This window comes from Equus quagga, chromosome 6, assembly GCF_021613505.1.
Source record: "Equus quagga isolate Etosha38 chromosome 6, UCLA_HA_Equagga_1.0, whole genome shotgun sequence".
NCBI lineage: Eukaryota > Metazoa > Chordata > Mammalia > Perissodactyla > Equidae > Equus > Equus quagga.
In genome coordinates this window covers 87,949,632-87,970,719 of record NC_060272.1, presented here as the reverse complement: position 1 = coordinate 87,970,719, position 21,088 = coordinate 87,949,632, and the positions used below count along the sequence as shown (strand labels likewise).

The window sequence follows — 21,088 nt, the reverse complement described above, 5'->3', positions numbered from 1 at the left end:
ATCTGTTCTTATCACAGGAAAATAAATCTAAGTTGGGCTTAGAAATGTCTGCAAAGCGATACGTGCAGGATATGTTACCCAGCAGCTCTGATAAAAGAAGCTTGCCTCTTTGCACTGGAGACATATTAAAATTAAAATGGGCTAAAAATGTTTCCAGACAAAGCTCCTATTTGTCAGCTCAGTAATTAGAGCTATCTACCCCAAACCCAGCCAGTTGCACAGACCTAGCAATTTAAAACTTTTTATTAACATAAGACATTTTTTCTAGTCCTCTTATGAATTTCTTATAACACGTAGTGATGTGCCCCAACTCTTCTTCTGTCTGTCTTTTTGTGGTGTCTCCTCGAGCACATGCATAGACACCCACAGACACATCCCGTGATGTGCACAGACAGGCTGCTGTCACAGTATATAGACATTCATTGTCCCTGCCAAGAGCTTTCCCCCCTTCCCAACTTTGCTGTGCTCCATTAGATCAAAATGTTCAGAGAAAAATGGGCTGAATCCCTGCAGCCTTGCCAGCGACATCAATCTTCCAGGATTTGGAACATTGATAATGAAGAAAACAGCACTTGAATTAATATTCCACTTGATAAATTGTTGAGGTTTATATGTTGTTCAGATTTGTCAGTAGTGACCTTCTGGCAAAGTGAAAAGGCTTTTGAAAAATTACCTCCGGTGCTTTACACTGCTGCTATGCTTAAAATTTTTTCCCCCAAACAGAGGGCCCATTCCCTTGAGATCTGTTACCTCAGATTCGGGGATTTTACTCTGAGAGGCCAAGGAAAGGACAGGCTGTTCTTTGATGGAGCAAGAGAAGCAAAGAGCAAGTCCTTTGGTTGCACTCTTTAAATCAGGGCTCCACGGTGTACATGGCAGATGATTCAGAGCCCAACTTCCTGGAGGAATCTCAACACTGTCTTCTAGGTATCGACCTGCTCTAAAATGATTGCATGCTCCGGGAATGTTGATAGCCTGACCTGAGCCAGAGGAGACTCAGAGAAGAGAGCAACTGGGATCAGTGCGTTTCTAATCATTGCAGGGGCTCCTGAAGCAAATATGGTGGGTCTTCTGACGGCACGCGGAGTATTTGAACATGACAACTCCTGCATTTCGGGGTGCAAATGTGCAGCCTGGATTCCGTTGAGAAAGGTGTGGCCTTGACTGCACCCCCTCAGGGAGCTCAGGCAGTAGCGTGCTTTGGTAACCTCGGAAGGGGGAACAGCTGCACCAGGAACACAGCGAGGGAGCCAGCAGTGGGAAGGTTTTATTGACAAGATGCAGAAACCTTAGCATAACACATTTCCATTTTCCATCTCTGGGCTTAAGCTCTGGGTGATCTAGGGCTGTCAGAAAGCAAATCATAAAACAGGATGGGTAAGGATACGAGAAATAACTTGTCTTCGTAGCTATTCTTGGCAGAAGTTCCACTCTTGGCTAATGCCAGCAAGCTAGGCACAAGATGGGCATAACTGGTGTGCTTTCTTCCTCTGAGTGTTCTGTGGCTTCTAAATTGGCAGTGTGAGGACTTGTTTGCAGAATTAAGCCAGAGTGTATCATTAAAGGCAACTTAAATGCACATCCCCTTGAGAGAATGCTTTAAAAAATTACCTAGAATAGCAGTTGGCTGCCTCCTGCATAGTTTGTTTAAGATTCAGCCAGCTGGGGAATATCCAATTGTTATCACTACACGCTGTGATAATCCCCATATGGGGGAGAAATGACTCTTGAGGTTGGGGGATAGATTAGCATGACATTTCAAGGGGATTCAAAAATGTGTGACAGAAAACCTTTTGTTTTTAGAATTGCTGTTCTTCTTACTGCAATAGTTAAGTGGGACGGACAAGGTAGGGAATGGATGGAGGTGCTGAAACCTGCATCCTGGCGGGCTGCATGGAAACACATTCCCTTCCTCAGAAAGCTGTGATTCAGACTTTCCTACCCTAGTAGGCATTTGCCTTGGCTGCATATTCCTTTTGTCTTTCCTCCTTATCCTTTCCTTCAGTAGCCCTAGCCAGTGGTTGCCTTCTGTGGGATGCTGCGCCCATTCAGTACACTGCAGAAACATGTGTAATAAAAATAAATGTCTACGGGGGGCTGGCCCCGTGGCCAAGTGGTTAAGTTCGCGCGCTCTGCTGCAGGCGGCCCAGTGTTTCGTCGGTTCGAATCCTGGGCACGGACATGGCACTGCTCATCAGACCACGCTGAGGCAGCGTCCCACATGCCACAACTAGAAGGACCCACAACGAAGAATATTCAACTATGTACCGGGGGGCTTTGGGGAGAAAAAGGAAATAATAAAAATCTTAAAAAAAAATAAATAAATAAATAAAAATAAATGTCTACGGGGATTTGAGTACTTTTCATGTATGCAGCATTTGTCATGAGCCACTGAGATCTTAATTGTTTTGAAGCTTTCCTGTAGATTTTTATCTTTGTGAATCTATTTTTGGTTGCAAACAGTATAGGTTTAGTGGTCAATGGATAAATCGTTTAGACAAGACGTAGTAAATCATATTTGTGGGCATATGCATTCTGAGAGCGTGCTAAAAAGTTTAAGTTTTGTATGGGAAATGCTATGGTTATTGCTTTAGTATAAAGATATCCATGGAATGACTCTACAAATAACATTTCGGCTAAAGGCAAAGTAGGTAACTTCGCCGTGGGATTGACCCTCTATTTTGTACACAAAAGTGATGCAGCTACTGACAGAATATACAGAAAGAAGAACAAAGTAGCAGGACAGTCCAATGTAATTCTATTCCACCAGTTGTAAGTTCATTTAATAATACCTAGTAGTAATTCCTATTTGTGAAGCCATTTCAATTTGCAATATATTTTCATAGCAGTAGTCTCATTCTAGTCTCATAAAATAACAAACACGTACCATTTTGCACATTTTACAAATGTAAGTGGAGATAGAGCCACAAAGAAGGTAAGTGACTTGTCCAAAGAGTGGAAAAGAGCTCAGATCTTGAACTCGTAGTACATCTTTCAGCACACTGTGAAACAGGAGTCCTACATGCACGCTGGGCATTTCGGTGAGAGAGTGTTCTAACGATGTTCAGAGAGCAGAAGGGAAAGCTGCATATTAAATACAGGAGAAAGAAGCAAAGAAATTGGAACCCTCACACATTGCTGGTGGGAATATAAAATGGTGCGACCACTTTGGGAAACAGTTTGGCATTTCCTCAAAATGTTAAACACAGAGTTACCACATGACGCAGCAATTTCACCCAAGAAAAAGGAAAATGTCTGTCCACTCAAAGACTTGTACACAAAGGCTCATAGCAGCATTGTTCATAATAGCCAAAAAGTTGAAATAACCCAAATGTCCATCAAATGATGAATGGATCAACAAAATGTGGCATATCCATACAATGGAATATTATTTGGCAATAAGAAGGAATAAAGTAATGACACATGCTACAACATGAATGAACCTTAAAAACATTATGCTAAGGGAAAGAAGCTTGTCCCAAAAGATTACATATTATATGATTTCATTTATATGAAATGTCCAGAATAGGTAAGTCCATACAGATTGAAAGTAAATTCATGGATGCCCAGGGCTGAGAGTGGGTTGAATGGGGAGGGATTGCTAATTGGAATGATGAAAGTGTCCTAAAATTAGGTTGTAGTGATGGTTGCACAACTCTAAGTACGCCAATACCCACTCACTTGTACACCTTAAGTGGGTGAGTTTCGTGTATGTGAATTATAGCTCAATAAAAGCATTAAAAATTACAGGTGAATATGCATGTTTCCAACTCCAGGTCCAGCTTCAGTTATCAGCAATGATGATGACTCTGCCAGCCCGCTCCACCACATCTCCAATGGGAGTAATACCCCATCATCTTCAGAGGGCGGCCCCGATGCCGTCATTATTGGAATGACCAAGATTCCTGTCATTGAAAATCCCCAGTACTTCGGCATCACCAATAGTCAACTCAAGCCAGACACATGTAAGTACAGCTGTTAATACTTATCGGCCCATGTGCTGCATAGCTGTATCATCAAGTATATTTGTCAGAGTGTCTAACCAGGGTGACTGAGGGGAGGGGGCACTGAAATGTCTGAGAATTCTTGGGGCTTTGGGCCGACAGATTAGAGCTTTTAGTTTGTTGTTTATGGAATTCTCAGGGTGTGTCTCCTGCTGAGCTTGGAACTGGGGGCAGTTACTGACTTCTCTTGGGATCCATTTTCCAAAAGCATTTGTCAACATGAAGTTGGAATTGAGGCATGCTTACCATGAAAAAGATAGAGACAGAAACCAGACGTGTCATTAGAATGCACATGCGTCAGTTATGGAAGACAGGCGATTGTTGGAATTTAAATTTGGTTTATTGAAAGTCCTTAAAATATACACCAGAGATAGTCAGGAAAGTGTTGTGTCAGGTGGTATCAATTTTGGTAGTTTTGTATTCTTTGCTCAGTCCTAGTTCCCAGCATGATACTCATCATGATGCCATGAAAGCAAAGAGACACTAGAGCAATGATATGCATGTTAAGTATGCTGACTTATATTTCTCCAAACCAAATTAACTCATTAATCTCTGTTGGGAAGCTTGGGAGTTTTCTCAGAGAATCTAATCTTATCTTCTGAGCCACTGCTCATATATAAAAAGTGGAGCACAGCCTTAAGGACAACAAAAAATAAAACCACAGTGGACAAACAGCCTTATGCTATTGAAACTCCAGACCTTCCCTCACATGTGAATAAGGGGCGATGAGGGCTAGAACAACAGGTGGCCCAGGTCCCAGGGGTTCCCTGGCACTGATGAGTGGGCACCTTATGTCTATTTGCATGTTCTTATCCCATCTTAAGCACTGTTTCCTTGGCCTGCCTCGGAAGTAAGATAAGACTATTACAAGGTTAGGCTTTGGGGACTGATTTTCCACTAAAAACTTTCATGAGATAAGGGGGCTTAGCAATGAGTATCAGATCTGTTCATATATAAGGAAATACTTGTAATTTCCTCCTATTCATTCAAATGTATCCCAAAGCATATTTAATATTGGATTTGAATTTAATCATTAGGAAGAACAGTGTTACAAGCTTGTAATGTGTGAGACTTGAAACCCCATAGATTTCAGTTGAAGATGTAATATGACAAGATAATTAAAATAGCATATGCGAAGAATATTGAACTCCTTGAAATAAAAGGTATTATTTGGAATCAAGATACTATTAATCTTAATATTGTCATTATATTGTGAATAAGATGTATGGAGGCATTGCTTAAAATGTGCATTCTTTGTTGACATAAGCATCCTTCAAATGTCCTTGATATGCTCTGGCATGCATAACATTCAAATATTGAAGAAGGCAAAGCAAGATAACGCAGTGGGAGAATCTGTCATAATTTTGATTGTTCTCCTTAAGAACAGAGTACTTTGACACCCCTGTCACCACCAGTACCAAGCTGTATGATGCACTTCAGTTAGCTTGAGGCTGTATTATAATTGAGAGTCACTAAAATCAACCTGTCCTCAAAAGTTTGCTTTCCTTTGTCAATGGAGGAGAGATAAAGCAGAATAATCAAGTAGATAGCACCAGCCCAACAACTCCAATAAGAAACAATGAACAAGTGAACAAGAAAGAAAACAAACAAATAAAAAAGAGATTCTATAGAAGAAAGTGGACTAGATGTCTGCTGGATCTGTGGTTCTATCTGGAAGTGGTTTTTTCTCTCGCAAATCCCATAAGAAATTTCTAAAGGTGATTTCCTTAATCTAGAGTCCGTGGAGACTTTTGCAAAGGTTTTGTATTAGACATTTTAGTTCTTTTGGAGGAATCTTGCTTTTGTGGCTCAACCACTCTATTGCCACCCCCAGTTAGAAGGAACTGGAAGAAGTTGAGGACACCTGCAGCCTCCCCTCACCTTTTGTCCTCTACCAGAGGGCTCCAGACCACTGATTCTTCATTTGACATTTCCTTCTTTATAAAGTCTTGCTGGGTCCTTCAGTCAACTGTCCTTACTCAGCTCAGTGTTTCCAGTCACTCAGTCAGAGAAAATTTTATTTCTTCTAGGCATCAAGCCATATGGTCTTTCATGATTTTAAGAAAACTCAAAATCACGTATCTTCCATGAATCTTTTTTCAAAGAAATAGAAATCAAAAACAATCACTTTTCTCCTCCCCTTCACCCTTTCTTAAATGTCATTCTTTACTCCGTATTTTTTTCCTCTACCTTCAATGTATCTGCTGCCTTTTCTTAAGTCCTGAGGATGACTATTCTTGTGTCTGTGTTTCTATAGTCTGTTTAGGTTAGATTGTAAGCTCCTGGAGAGCAGAAACGGTGTCTGTTGAACTACTCCTTCATAGTGTGGCATATGCTGTACTTTTGATGTTGGCCAGATGTTGACCAGATGTGGCTACATATTACTGGCATGTTACTAACAGACTGTAACAAGGTGACTCATAGTCTTTTTCATTGCCTCTGTTCTTTCATTGCCTATTAAGCTTGCCTACATAGTAGTAGTTCATTTATTAGATAGGTTTCTGACAATATTTTAGTCAATTTAAACAGATTTAGATAACAATTTTAACAGAAATAAGCTTTTAACATAAAATAGTTTCTGAACATCCTAATTGTAGTCATCCAGAAATTGAAATATTTCAAAATGGATAGGATCTGTTGCTATAGGCCCGTGAAATTTTGGGAGCTTACCTTTCAATTAACTGATTCCCATTGAATATTATTACAAATTAACCTCTAAAGAATTTCCAAAGGATGGCTCTTCCTAGAAGTTGAAAAACAAAGTTAAGAAGATCTCAGAAAAAGTTTAGAGCTTTTCCCATGTGCTTAAAGCAGAATATCACATGGATGATATAACCCCAACCTCTGGACCCATCAGAAGCTTGGGCCTCAAACCAGCATATTTACTTTCTTTTCCTAAGGCTATATGCTATTCAAAGATGCTGGCTTTAGAATATATGTGTGATTTTACAAAGAGTGGTCCCAGTCTCATTTCACTGAACTGTGAGAATCTAGTATAGAAGGTGAAGTTCAATTCATTAAATATTTATTGGCCAACCACAATAGTCCTGCAGTGCTAGGAGCGAGATTCAGTGATAATGATGGCATGTTCCTTGCCTTCCGGGCATCTCATCAGAGAGGCCAGTGGTTAAGATATCGTCATATAATCACAATGTACAGTGATAGGATAGCTTAGAGTCACAGTCCTAAACCCCAATTACCTACAGGGGTCAGGCAGGTCAACTTGAGAAACAAGACAGATCAGAGACGACATGTGGCAGCGAAGGCCATGCTGGAACATGAGCCTGGTATTACCAGATACTCCAATTTGTCCAGAGAAAACGGACATTTATTCTTTCATGCAAATTTCCCAAGATTGAAACCACTGGGTGGGATCAGTAAAATACATCCCACAAGTCGGATCTGGTCCACAGTCCTCCACCTGTTTGTGACCCCCTGAGGTAGACCTTAAAAGTCAATAGATACAAACACCTGATTTTACAGACAATGCTCAGAAGTGGCTTGTCCAAAATCACATGGCCTCCATATTTGCACAGCTTTGCTTTAAAAACAAAACAACAAACAAAATAACATGATCAAACTGATTTCTTTAAATGATGTGTTAGATCATTTAAGTGAAAGATGATGATAAATTATGTCCCCACTCTCAGGAGCTATGTGAGGTTTTCATTTGCGAAGTCCAGAGCTTGTTTGCAGGATTTTAGATCAATCTGAACAGGGCTGAATTGCTCCTGAACACTTTCCAATAGCAAGTCTGTCTACTTTATTGCAGGGCCCAGAGGTTCCCCCAAGACCGCCTGATAATAATTTGGTATTTGGAGGCTCCTGTGTCACTGCAGGAACTAAAGGAGGCTAAGTCCATGCCTGATGGAGGAGAAGAGTTCTATGGTTATCTGCAAATTCTGGCCAGACAACATCTTGACGTCACTCCTTAGCTTCTATAACCTAGCCAAGCAAGAAGTTGCCTTCCAAAGAGAAAGCAGTGTGCTCTAATGACTAAGGCTCAAAGTGCTGTGCCACTTTAACTATAGACCCATCTCCTCGATCAATCAGGATGGCAAGATGGAGCTGAGGAGCTCAGCAACATCAAGTCTGCAGTTTGTCTTTAATTCAACTAGTCTGTGTAGATGTGTCTGAAAACCACGTCATCTGACAGCACGGGGTGGTTCCCCAGTAGGATTTACAAACTCGGCTTAAGGGCAGCTGCGCCGCTGTCCTCTCCTTGACAGCTGAGAACATTTTTGACAGGGTACAATGGAAACATACCTTCTGAGCTGAGGGAACAAAAGGGAAAGAAAAACACACTAACCAGCAAAACCCCTGAATCATCAATCTTGGGTTCTCTTGAAGGGTGGGAATGCGTTGTAGCTTTCCCCCAGGAAAAGGAAGTGCCATAGACTTATTGTCATCCCTAAAACTGCATCTTTCCTACAGCAGCCTTGTAAATGGGTGAGGACCCTAGGCCTAGGGCCTGAATGAAATGAGAATTGTCTCTAAATATGTACTGTGTGTGTTTGTCCATCCAGAGCATGCCCTCTAAGTATACCTAGGGCTAGTAACTCCCTGTGACAGATGCATATAAAGAATTCTGACTTTTTCCCACTTTGATTCCATTTCTAATGGAATGGCTATTTTTTGATTCCCTGCATAGTGTGCCATACTTCTCTAGGTATTACAGTTCATGTGTGTGTATGTGTGTGTGTGTTTTCCCATTGGTTACATGCTTATTAGGCAATTATGTAGCTAAGCACAGATTCATAGACCAGCTAAGGCTAAGGAAATAAGACGTAATAAAGGGAGGGAGGATTTTAACAGTAGTTGAAAAGATCACATGGGCCACCCCCCAGCTCCCGTCAACTGCCATACCCACACCATCATTGTGTCGCCAGCAGGGAGAGGTTACTGGAGGCAAGATTTTTCACAGAACTGCAGAGGTTTTGAACATATTTGCAATGTTACTTTGAGTACACATGAGCAAAAATTCTGCATTACACCCAGGACCCTAGGAACTCATTAGATCAAAGGACGAGGGCCCACAGAGTTACCCAAGGTTATCATCAAACTTCAGCACAGTCTGTGCTGATGGTCCATTTTGATGGTCAGAGATAGGATTAAAAACAGGTAGAAACAATTGCTGTTGCACTTTCCTCTGTCCTTTGCCTATTAATTTTGTCTTTCAAAAGTATATTTTCTTCTAAGCATTTAATTGGCCAAATAATAGCCGCTTTGGGAACTGTTTATATCCCTTTGAAGGCCATGGCCTGCACTTTAAAAATAAACTAAGTCCGTTCTGCCCAGTGAGAGTGTAAGGACAGAGAGAATTCAGTTATTTTAGGATCCTTAGAAATTGCATCCTTTATGGCATGCCGGTTGACAACTCATCCCATGGGGCTCTTCATGGCACATTGCTCAAATTCTGTAGGTCCCAATCCAATTCTCTTTCCCTCTTGGTGCCATAGTCCTGCATCGCTAGCTATCACAGCTTGATATTATATTCTCTTTTCAACTCCAGAGGAGATGGTAAGAAGCTATCAAACAATGCTTTAAAAAGCAACTTGAGTTCCCTAGAAGAAAGGAAATGAATACATGCTGCATAATTGCATTTAAAATGTAAGCCATGTTACAAACTCCACTGAGATGAAGACTTGTTAGTAAACGAGTGTCAAGCACATTTACAACTAAGTAAAGTAAGAGCCATCATTTTATTAACATTTGACCACTGGATGATATTACTTGTTTCTCAAAAAAGAAGTACCTGATTATAAGATGCCTCGACCCCCTAGAGAAAACACTCCAATCCTACATCTGATGGCTGAAAAGGAAAAAACAATTATGGATTTAGGTCAGAGAGACACTCATAATGATATTCTGAAAATTGTTTGTACTTCCACATCATTGGCCAAGAAAGGTGGAATTATGCATCCCCCACACATCGGACATGTCAGTGTAATTCACCAAATCATCAGAGCTGTGCTGGAAGCATACCAACAGCTGCGGGGTCCTAATGCATTTGTTCTGGGCATTTCCCAAGGCCCAGCCCTACAGGAGCATGAGTAACAGCAGGATGAATCTAATCAAGCTACACTCCCATTTGGGTTTCGGTGGGTCACTCTTGCATGTGCCAACAGATTGTGGACCAGGATCAGCTCAGCAAACACCAATGCAGGGGAGCCTCCTATGCCGCTACAAAGCTCCTGCTACCCAGATGGTTCGAACAATTGAGTACTTCCTGTAGTTAAGTAGAGATGGCAGGATGGGAGTTTTTCTTGGATGTGATACTCAAATTCTTATGGCAGCTATAATGACAAAGTGCAGGTTTTCTCCGAGTGAAATGCAGATTTTTCTCTGCCTTTACTAATTCTGCCAGCCTGAGAGGGTAACCCACCATGGCTGGGCTTCTTTTCAGACTACGTATCATGCCAGCTCTCCTTAGTGATGAGACGCACAGTAATGCTGCCCTTCATACTTATTTGCTGGTTGGTTTGTTTGGATGTTCTTTTTCTTGTAGTTATTGCTTCTCTTGAAAGACAGGTAAGATGAATTTGCTCCATACCATGGACAGGAAAGAACTGGGAAGAGAACTAGTTCTTATTTTAACCTGATAGCCAAACACAAAGGCAGACTCTCTCCTCAGTCTCGGCTCCTACTTGGGAGCAAGAACTGCTTCCTGAGATGGAGACAGCAGCCCAAAGGGTGGAATGCTGAATGCATGCTGCCCTCTGTCTGAGGCTGCTCCCTTTTGCTGAGAAAATGCTGTGTGTTTCTGAATGCCTGGCCTCCCTCAGGGAAGGAAAAATTAGAAGGCAGTACTTGTGGCCTAAAGGAAAAGGGAATGTCAGTATTACAGTGACCACCAGGACTGACAAGGATGTGCTGGAACTTTCAGTTTTAAAACCAGGACAGTCCCAGGCAAACCCCAATGGAATGGTCACCCTAGTTGGTATAGACCTGATGATTTCTGCTAGTAAGACAGAATTAAGTCTTAATTACCCAAGATGCCTTCAGGTGCCCTAAAAGGAGATACTTTTAAAATAAAAATAAACAATATAGGTTACAGTAAGAAATTTGGAAAACAGAAGAAACAAAGATGAAATAAAAACTCACCGGTAATTTCGACATAGAGATAACTGCTGATATGTCCTTTGGATGTACAGCTTTCTCGTCTCATGAATGTCCTTTCACTCTCCTGTGATGTGAAGTCTGTTAATGCCCTCGCCTTTATTTGAACTGGGTTTTGCTCATATTTCTGTAGCAATTGTTCATGTGTTGTGGATTGTGCAGGCAAGTCCACAGGAAGCACACTGGGTGTATTATTGCCAGTGCAGATTTCATATTTGCTTGGTGGTACACAGGGATTATGATAGAGCTGGGGGGCTGGACTGCCATCCCAGTTCTGGGCTAGAGAGATCCTAACTCCAGAGGAGCTCAGCTCTCACACAGCGAGTATTAGAGAGGACGTGAGGCCTGTGTTGAGGGCTGGGAAGACTCAGAAAGCACGAGTCGCCCTGTTCTGCCGCGGCAGGCTGAGCGTTCCAGGGGAGGGTCACTACTCTTGGTGATTCCAAACATATTTTATTGCTCAGCTGAAGCAGATGATCCTTTTTTGTCTCCCAGTTCTTTGCCCTGGCCAGCTAGCTCCCTTCAGGGAGCTAAGTGTGCTGGATCTCAAAGGGCCAGGCTGGTTACATCTGATATGGTTCCCACAATTTAGGGATGCCTTTTCTTCCACCCAGGATCCCTGGGCTGTGCAAGGGCCTCTGATGAGTAGGAATCTCTCCTTAGTCACTCAGCCTTACCTAAACACGATGGAGGTAGCTGCGCAACAATGTCTAGTCTTCTCATCATGAAAAGCTTCCTCTTCTGGTCTCTCAGGCATCTGGCCTACACTGGGCTCTGGCAAGAGGAACCTGTCAACAGCATGACATACAGCAATGTGGCAGTGTTAGCGCTTTTCACAGTAATGTTAAAGTTGACAGATTCTAAAAATGAATTAGAACAGATAGATTCCTGTGATTTGTAAGAGTCTAGATTTGTATGATTTTGAACAGGGAAGGAGAGAATTCTAGAAACAAAATAATAATCTATTGCCTAGTTTCTATATTATTCTTCTCATTACTGTACATGCTATGAATAGGCGTAGACATCAACATTCTTTTTATCCTGTTGCCATTATTTGGCACATTTATTTAATCATGCCATTGACCTTCTGGTTGCATTAAAATGGAACCCAAACTCATTATTTGATAATGATGGCATTTAGAGTGAGTGCCATATTCCTAATGTTCCAATAAAGTGGTTGATATAGAGGAAACAGGATAAAATCCTACACTATCTAATTATATCAAAAGAGCTAGTCTCCACATTAGGGAATGTCTTTACTAGAGGAGATTGCATGATCTGTCTGTTTGTCAAATAAGCAGAGATGGCACCACTGTGCAGCCACGTGAGTTGTTTTCCTGCAACAATGATGGATTTTCAGATCCATTTATATGCTCATGCCCAATACTCATCCCCATCCTTACTCCTGAAAAGAGTTTACTTTTGCAGGTAAGTTGGCCTTTAGTCTGTGGCTAAAGAGCAGAGAGAAACTAACTGGTTGCCCAGGGACAGACTCATTGTCTCACCTTCTATTAATAGAGTCCTCCAGCCACCTGGACTATCTGGTCTCACATTGTCTCTATCTTGGCTTTACTTCCTCTGACCCATAAAATAGAAATTCCTTTGCCCATCTCGTTCTGCCATCCTCCCTCCTTTTCTCCACATATCAGGGTTCAGGAACCATGATGCTCATGATCACATTTCTTCCTAGCTCCTAGTTGCATGAATGCCATTTCCTGATACCCACAGCAGCAATGATGAATATGTATTGCTGCTTGAATCTTATTTAGGACCATCTTTTTCTTTCTTAAATGCTATCACTTTTATGGTTTTCTCTCCTTCTTAAGAGCTTCTGTTTTGAGTTGATGGTAAAGTTCCTCTATTTACATGTAAGATTTTAGTTTTCCTTTAGCCCTACCTAGACCTTTATCAACATTCATTTTGGAAGAGGAAAACACTCATTTTATTAGTAATAGATTGGTGATGGGTAGCTCTGCCTTAGCTTCCTGAACTCCTGAGCTTTGGGGAGGGAGACAATGGCCACATAGCAAAGGGAATAAGATTGCCATTCACTTCCTGAGTCATGGTTCTAGTCTGGGCTGGTGAAACTCTCTGCTACTTCCTACACATTGACCTCTAGTTTTTAATTAAAGCAGATCTTCGCCAGATGGGGTCTAATAACTGATACATGGGCATGGTCCTTGCTGTCAACACCCCAGTGCTCCCTTTTGTTCTCTTTGAAGAGCTCTGTATCATCGAGGGCCGAGCTTCTGTGTGTTGGTACACCTATGGAATCTATGGGAGGGAGTTGTTGGGTTGGGGGATGAATTCACGCTGTCCCCATATTCTCTGCCCTCTTTTGGAAAGAGGAGACTTGTGTGGTATGGATGATGTTCCCCAAGGAGACCCTTCTGCTAACGAGCACCCAGTCTGGGTGTTAGAGTGATCCTCTCTTGGAGGTCTCCCAGCTTCCCCACTCTGGGCAACGAGCCTCTTACTGCTGGCACCTACCTGCTGTCTTGCAGCAGTGGTCTCAGCAGTTCTGCCCTCTGATGCTGCACCATGATCTGCCGGGGTGAGATCGGGAGGGGTCTCTGTTGATTGATACGTGTTGCTTAACGTTATTTCCCTCTCTCATATTTGATGCAAGAGAGTGGACCTAAAACATGACTTGCATTCTTTGACTATGTTCAGAAACTCCAGGGCTTGTCCACACATTTGTATGAGTGATCAGTGGAACTTGGGATTCTTTATTATATAGACGTGTTCATGGAAATGAGATCTGCTGTACTGGAATTTGTCATGTAGTTGATCATTCAGAGCCAAACACGTACACCAATAAAGACGAGAGTGTCAGATCCATGGTCTCCGTTGCCTGCTTTTGTCACCTAAAAATAATAATTCAGTGTTGGGATTCTTAAAAGCACTACAAACAGCCCCCTAAAGCTAGGCCCCATTTATTCCCTCTTAGCTCCCAAGCAGCCCTTCTGACTTTTCACGCAGCCCTCTCCACACCCAGGCGGGGCCCGGACGAGGGTAAGGCGGGTGAGGCAGTACCTTGGCGTGCAGAATTTAAAGGGCGCCAACAATCACAGCAATCAAGATAAATAATATTTCAATGCAATATTTTAAAAGAGAAAAATTAATGCAAAAAAAAACTATGAAGAAAGTATCAAAGTTTTAAATAAAGACAGGATCCGAGAGGACTCAGATCAGGGTGAGGTGAGTCCTGCAAGTTCAGGGTCAGATCCTGTCTTTATTTAAAATTTGGATATTTTTTCATCCTAGATGTTTGCATTAATTTTTATTTTAAAAAATATTGCATTAAAATATTATTCGTCCTGATTACTAAATTTTGGGGGTCCCTTAAATTTGGGGCACAAGCCGAGAATCTCAGTCCCCTCACCCACCGGGCACTGGACACAGGCTCCTTCTGGCCTGGACCTTGCATAAACCTCTGCTGTTGCAAAGCTCGGTTTCATATACATTAGCTACCGGGCTGATTAGCTTTCCATCGTCTCTCCTCTCCTGCATTCCTGGCCTAACTGTCCTTCCTCATCCCAGGCCTCCGGCCCCCACAGATACGTTTCTCTGACTCCCTTGGGCTCAGCCAGCCGCAGCAGCGGCAGCATCAACCGTCCTGCGCTGTCTGCCGGCGCGCGCTGGGACCGGCACTCAACTGCTCGCTGCTGTTTTTTCTATGTGACTCTCCAGAGTGAGGAAAGGAATGAGCCTGCCAAAAACAGAGAGTGAATTTTAAAAAGGTGAAAAGGATAGGAGAATCAGGGGCTCTTCTTAGTATATTTGAGAAATAATCTAGGGAAAAAGTTAGATAATTTTTTTAAAAAAATAAGTGAAATTCTTTTAATTAATTTATTAGCTATTGCTTCATTTTTGCCCACTGAGTTTTAGTATTACATTTGCTAAATTACAGGTGCAATATTGGAAATTTGAAACACTCCATTTCCTCTCAGCCTGTTCTGTAATGCCAAGAGCTCCTTCCGTGACGTCTGCATTATTATTTTTGAACAATCAGTATCTAATGCTTTCAGTGTGCCCTATGAGTCACATTTTCACATTAAAAAAAAAGAATCCTTGTCAAAGCTGCGAAATAAATATTATTACTCTATTTTACAGATGAGAAAACTGAGTTTCAGGTAGGAGGAAAAGTAACAAACCGAAATTACACCCAACACATGAGAGAGTTGCTGTTCAGTCCCCGATCAGCCTGTGTGAAGCCTGCGGTTTTTCTGGCCCAGTGCTGCTGCTGGCCTTTTCCAAAAGTAACACGGAGTGATTTTCTAACGCTGCGAGGGGGGTTACAGTGTTGGTATCGCAACTTTCACGTGGGTTCATCAAGGAGTCCGGAGCGTACTGACCTTCCAACATGAAGTCTGGGGAACGTCAGAGGGCAGGTGGTAAACTTATTGTTGGAGGACAAAGGAGCCAGTGGTGGGCTGACCCCAGGCCCAGTCTCTAATGTACGGGTTGACACAGGCCCCCTGGGGCAGTAGTGAGGTTCTCTAAATGGAGTCATTGCCAGAAATACTAAATAATTGTTAACAATCAATCCGTATTTTAATTTTTTGATAATGAAAATCATGTAAAATCCCCCCTCAAACCCACCCTGAAAAGTTTGCCTTTTTTGTTTTATTTCAGAAAATCCTAGGAAAAGCATCTGATACCATAGGTCTCTGACTCTTTCTTGAGCGCCTTCACTCCTCTGAGATGAGCGCATCATATTTCCTAGGTGAACTTGACGTCCACCTTTCCAAAGACAGTGTTCAAAGAGGGCCAAGAGTTTTCAGGAGCAAATTGAGGTGCACACACTTTCTGAGTGTCCTTAGGCAGTGCTGCCAAGGTTGAGGCACCCACAGGACCTGCCTGGGTCACCCTGTTCCAGGGAGGCCAAGGGGACACAGAGGCTCATAATGGCTTCTCACCAGCCATTCTACAGGCAACCAATTTCAATGTCAGCCATGTGTGAGCATCTTATAGGAGAGACAAGCTACGCTTCTGGCTCGCCCTCTCTGACTTATTCTTTTGTTTTCCATGCAAAGGTCTGTGTTTCCAAACTGCCTTATTGAAAGGGGTCTAAATTCTTGAGAAATTTAGCCTCTACGGAGTCTTTTTTAAAAACACGTGTCGGCATTGATAAATGGCATTTCTTCCATGGGAACAGAATGTGTCAGGAGCTTCATTAGGTCAGGGAACATCAAGAAGCTGGTATTTTTTTTAGGTACCTACTTTGTCTCAGGAGCATACGCCTACACAGATTTGTGTGTGTGACCAGTTCCTCATCTTAGTCTTTTAATAAGGAGAGTAACACATGTTCCCCCAAAACGTCCTGTAACACGTCTTCCCCAGCTTGACCAGTGCAGAAGAATTAGATTGGTGAGGTTAGCCGACATGAATAAATTACTTCCTGACCCAAATGTTTATTCTCTTAGTTATCTTGATAACTTAGAAAAGACCAGAGTATGAATTATTTCATTGCAGTTCAGAGTCCATCATGACAAATAATGCTATGATCAAAATATTGTTTATGAGAGATTTCCAGGCCTCTGGGCCCCCGGGCGTATATCAGCACAGAGGTGCAGAGCTTGGGCAGCCCATGGGGGCCAGTGGAGCCGCAACCCAAGAGTGTCTTGGAGAGAGTAACTAGAATGAGACTTCCGAGGAAAGAGGTTGAAATATTTCCTTCCAAAGAGAGAATTTGATGAGTCTCTTGCACCCCCTGGAATGGGGGTGGTGTGTGTTTTTGTGTGTACCTAGCTACATTTGTCAATATGGAAAATTTTCCCAATAATGAAACAAAACAAATCTCTGACTAACCAGACTATCTGGAACTTTTAACAATGAAACTCCAGGATAGGGTGGAGCAGCAGGGATGGGGATGAAAGTTCCGACTAGGCGCAGTGTATGTGGTCATATGTCTCGGTTGGATGACAGATGTGTGTAATGAGGAAGTCATGTCTTGCCCAGGAATTCAATGGCAGCAATCATTGAATGATATTGAAAATTACCAGTGGAAATACTTACTGACAATCATCGAAGTTCCTAATCATGGACCATTCAATGGACAAACAGGTGCTTTGGGAAATCTAGTTCCTAGAATAGTGCCCAGGACATTGTAGGTGCATAATACACATGTGAATGACTAAATGAACAAATGAATGGATAAGTGTATCTGCTGTACTTGTAACTTCGGGGGAAAAATACATCTCTACTTCACTGAGCATCAGGCACGACTAACAAGTTAAATTCCCTTCTGATTCTGTTAGGAGCAGAAGTTAGGCAATCTCTCCGTTTGAATTTCACGTTATCTACTCCATTGCTGTGTCTGTTCACTGTTGGGTTTAAAGTTTTTCCTGCTTCTTCCTCTTCTACCTCCCAAGTTATTTACATTTTCAGAATTCTTCTGTCTGGTTTTGTAAATTGGGTTCAAGTATGCTAATACTTTATGTTTTGTATTATGAGAGAATAATTTCTCAGGGGCCCTGATGTTCATGCTCCAAGGGTGACTTTATGGAGAAGAATTGGTAATAAAAGAGGCATGCAGAGGCTTCTAGAAGGAGACCAAAAATAATAAGAATGTGTAGACTAAAAGAAGAGCCGTTCTGGAAAAACTAGAACAGATTGTGCCCTCAGGGACTAAACGCGGTGGTCACTGGGAAGGTTTGAAGCTCAGGGACCAAGAAGGGGCTGCTTGGGAAGATGACTGGGGAACCTGTTGTGAAAAAGACACCCAGAGGGTTCTGGGTAAGGGGCAAGGTAGCGTTCTGGGTCAACCCCTTAGGGGTGTCAGATGGCTCCTTCCTGGGACTAGTAAGAAAGTTTTGAGTGAATCGAGGCCTATACCCCCAAAATTTCCTGGCTAATCTTGCAGGAAAAAACTGACTCAGAAAGCTAAGAACTTGATTAATGAATGTTGTCAACCAAAATTTAATTTTATCACTAACACAATAATAGTAACTAATATTTATTATACAGTTAATACATGCCAGCCCCTGTACAATGTATTTATCTCATTTAATTTACACAATACTGCTATGTAATAGGTATTATTATTACTTTAACCACACAGATGAAGACAATAAGACACAGAGAAATTAAGCAACTTGCCCAAGGACATGCAGCTAATAGACCTAAGAAAGCTAAGATTTGAACTGAGGCTCTGAGGCTGACTCCGGAGTCTGTTTCCTTAAGCACCTGCTATCCAGGTGCCCGTCTCTGCCTCTGTCGAGCCATTCAGCCGGTCTTTCTTGTTCCCCATACTGTACACACACTGGCCCACAAAGGATTTGAGACAGTGACAGTTTACATTGGCAATTGATGAGCTGGTATACCTACAACTTTCTCATTTTGCCCATGGTTTGAATCCTGAAATTTCCTTCTGTATTATAAAAAGTACTTTTTGCGTTCTAAACAGCCTATGACGACAGAGTAGAGAATGATTTCAAATGGTAAAGACCAGTGTCTCCAGTCCTCATCTTTGATGGAGAGCCACCCAATAGCAGGCACGTGGCTTTGGAGGGTTATGGTAGAGATACTGGTGGCCTTTTGTGTGAGGCTTTGCCCAGCCTCTTTCTTCTCAAATACCCAGCAAAGCTGAGGGACACCACTGGTGGAGACCTGTACCTATTTACCCTTAACTCTGCATCCTCTAGCTAGCCAGTCAGCTATTGGCAGTCATCAGCAAGCAAAAGCTTTTGGACCTGGATCCTTGCTGTGTGGTCCCTGTTCTCTCTTTCTCTGTCACTCTGTGTGTGTGTGTGTGTGTGTGTGTGTGATAATAACTGGAGGTGCTTTTTAAGAATCAAATCCCTGCATCCCAACCAGTTCCAGTGGCTGGAGGTAAGGCCAGAGAATTTGTGTTGTTAAGAAGCTCCAGATGATTCTGATGCATGTTGGAGTTTGGGGATCCTGTCTGCAGGCCAGACCCACTGTGGAAGGTTCTCTTCTGGAGCAACCATGAAGCTGGATGAGGTGAGGAGGCAAGTGTCCTAGGGACAGGCTTGTATCTTTGTTGCTGGTTAGTTTTTCGTAGTCCTGCCTCCTTTGCTGACATTCAGCTACCCTCTCTGGTCTGCATAGAGATCTTACAGGTCTCTAAACATGGAAGTATCTCACTCATGATGAGTTAGGGCAGAGGAGTTTTGATTTAGAGAATTTAGAAGGCATCTAAGGGAGAGTCTCGTCATTCTAAGCACAAGTGCAATGTCTCCATGAGAAAATGACTCCCGTTTCTAAACAATCAACACAGAAATGGACTTTGGTAACTAGATCCATTTATGAGTTGAGGATTCCCTGTGTACTACCAGTATACGTGACACAACAAGCCAGGTAAGTAAATAGCAAACAAGAGAAATCTCTCTCATTTTTTTTTCACAAGTACTTCATAAAGTTACTAAAATGCAAAAACTCATAAACTCTACTGTTTGAAGAGGAAAAGATCCCGTAGCAATTTGGCAAATTTTGTAATCCACATAATCAACAAGATGCAGAAATGCCCAAACTTGGTCAGATTAGGCTCAAAGCTACTGATAATTCTCTATCAAAATGATTAGAAACTGCAGTTCCTCAAAAGCTTACTCAAAAAACTCAAGCTCACTAACTCAGTTGGTTTTTTTCCAAGAAAATATGCTATCATAACGCAAAATGATGAGAGTGTAACTTAGTATTAGAACTTGTTGGGATATTATTTCTTCCCTCCCCCAAAATTCTTAGGTTCCTCTAGAAATTTCATCTATTGTGATTTGATCTGTACAAACTAATGTAAGAAGAGATAATGAGACTTAAGGAGAGAAATGATTGAATCACCATGTCCCAATAAAAAGTGCTCAAATTGGATTTCACTACGTAATGAATTCTGTTTCAACTTACTTTGACATAAATAAGATTGGGTAAGAGAAACCAGAAGTAAATCAAATAAATTAATAAAACTATCAGAGCTGCTTCCATTTTGCCTCCCAGACAATGTCTGCTCATTTGTATAATAAAACTTGCTCTTATGAACGAAAACCTTGGCATGGCACTTGGTTGAAAGCAGAAATTTAAGAGTTAGTAAATTCTCAGTCCTGACTGGGTGCCTTCTAGTTTCACCAATGTCAAGTCCCTTTGAAAACTGAAACTTGAAACCTGGAAGAGTAAGGTTCAAATTTCAACTAGACTTTTGTTAAAAACAAGATTGGAAATGTAGGCATGCCTGAAATATGGATGATTAGCTGTTCTTCATATTTTCCTAATTATACGCGCTTACTGAACGTGAGGAAATTTTTTCATTTTGTCTAGACGGAGGCTGTGTCTCCATTGGCATAATATATCACGGCATTTGTAAGCCTTTGCAAAATCGAATTTGCATCTCTGCCACCACTCATAGTGAGCTTGTTATCTTGCAGTACAACCACTGGGAAAAATACAATTTCCAGGGTTTAATAAAACTGTGGTCTTCTCGTAATGCTTATGGTGCTTGAGCAATTTGTTAGGCACAATTTATCACAGATGCTTAACTCTAATTATACTGTGTATAGTGCCAGTAAGGATGATTTTAAAGATTTCCTTTATTTAATATATTTCAGTGCAAACAGAGAGTTTTGCAACCACACTATTATTTATATTTCTCAGAATTGAAGTGTCTTCTCAAAATGCTAAACATAAAGGATAAGACCACTAAGCTAAACACACATTGTGGAAAACGTGGATTGGATGTGGTTGAGAGGCAAGGAAACTGATGGGAAAAATCTGGCTTCTTGTTTCTTGCCCTGGTTAGCCTAGGGCAGAAGGAAGAAACAGTGCATCGACTGCCCGAAATGTGTCTCCTGGGCTAACTAGTTAGTACCTCGTAACTCCGGGGTAGAGAGGATCACTGAGCCCCCTTCAAGCTACTCAGTTCTGAAATCTGCGACCTAATTGAGCCTCGTCTGTCAAAAATTATTTAGCATTTTAAATATGGCTTCACTCACTGGAACCCTGAAAGACCAGAA

The 21,088-nt window shown here is 41.8% G+C and overlaps 1 protein-coding gene across 1 annotated transcript in view; it reads left to right on the top strand.

Moving 5' to 3' along the window:
* The window catches only part of NTRK2 (neurotrophic receptor tyrosine kinase 2), a 343,863-nt gene that overhangs the window by 184,082 nt on the left and 138,693 nt on the right, over positions 1-21,088 (top strand). The window contains exon 15 of the mRNA XM_046664639.1: positions 3,777-3,965. Coding sequence (XP_046520595.1) covers positions 3,777-3,965 — 189 coding nt within the window. The remainder of the gene's footprint in view (positions 1-3,776; positions 3,966-21,088) is intronic.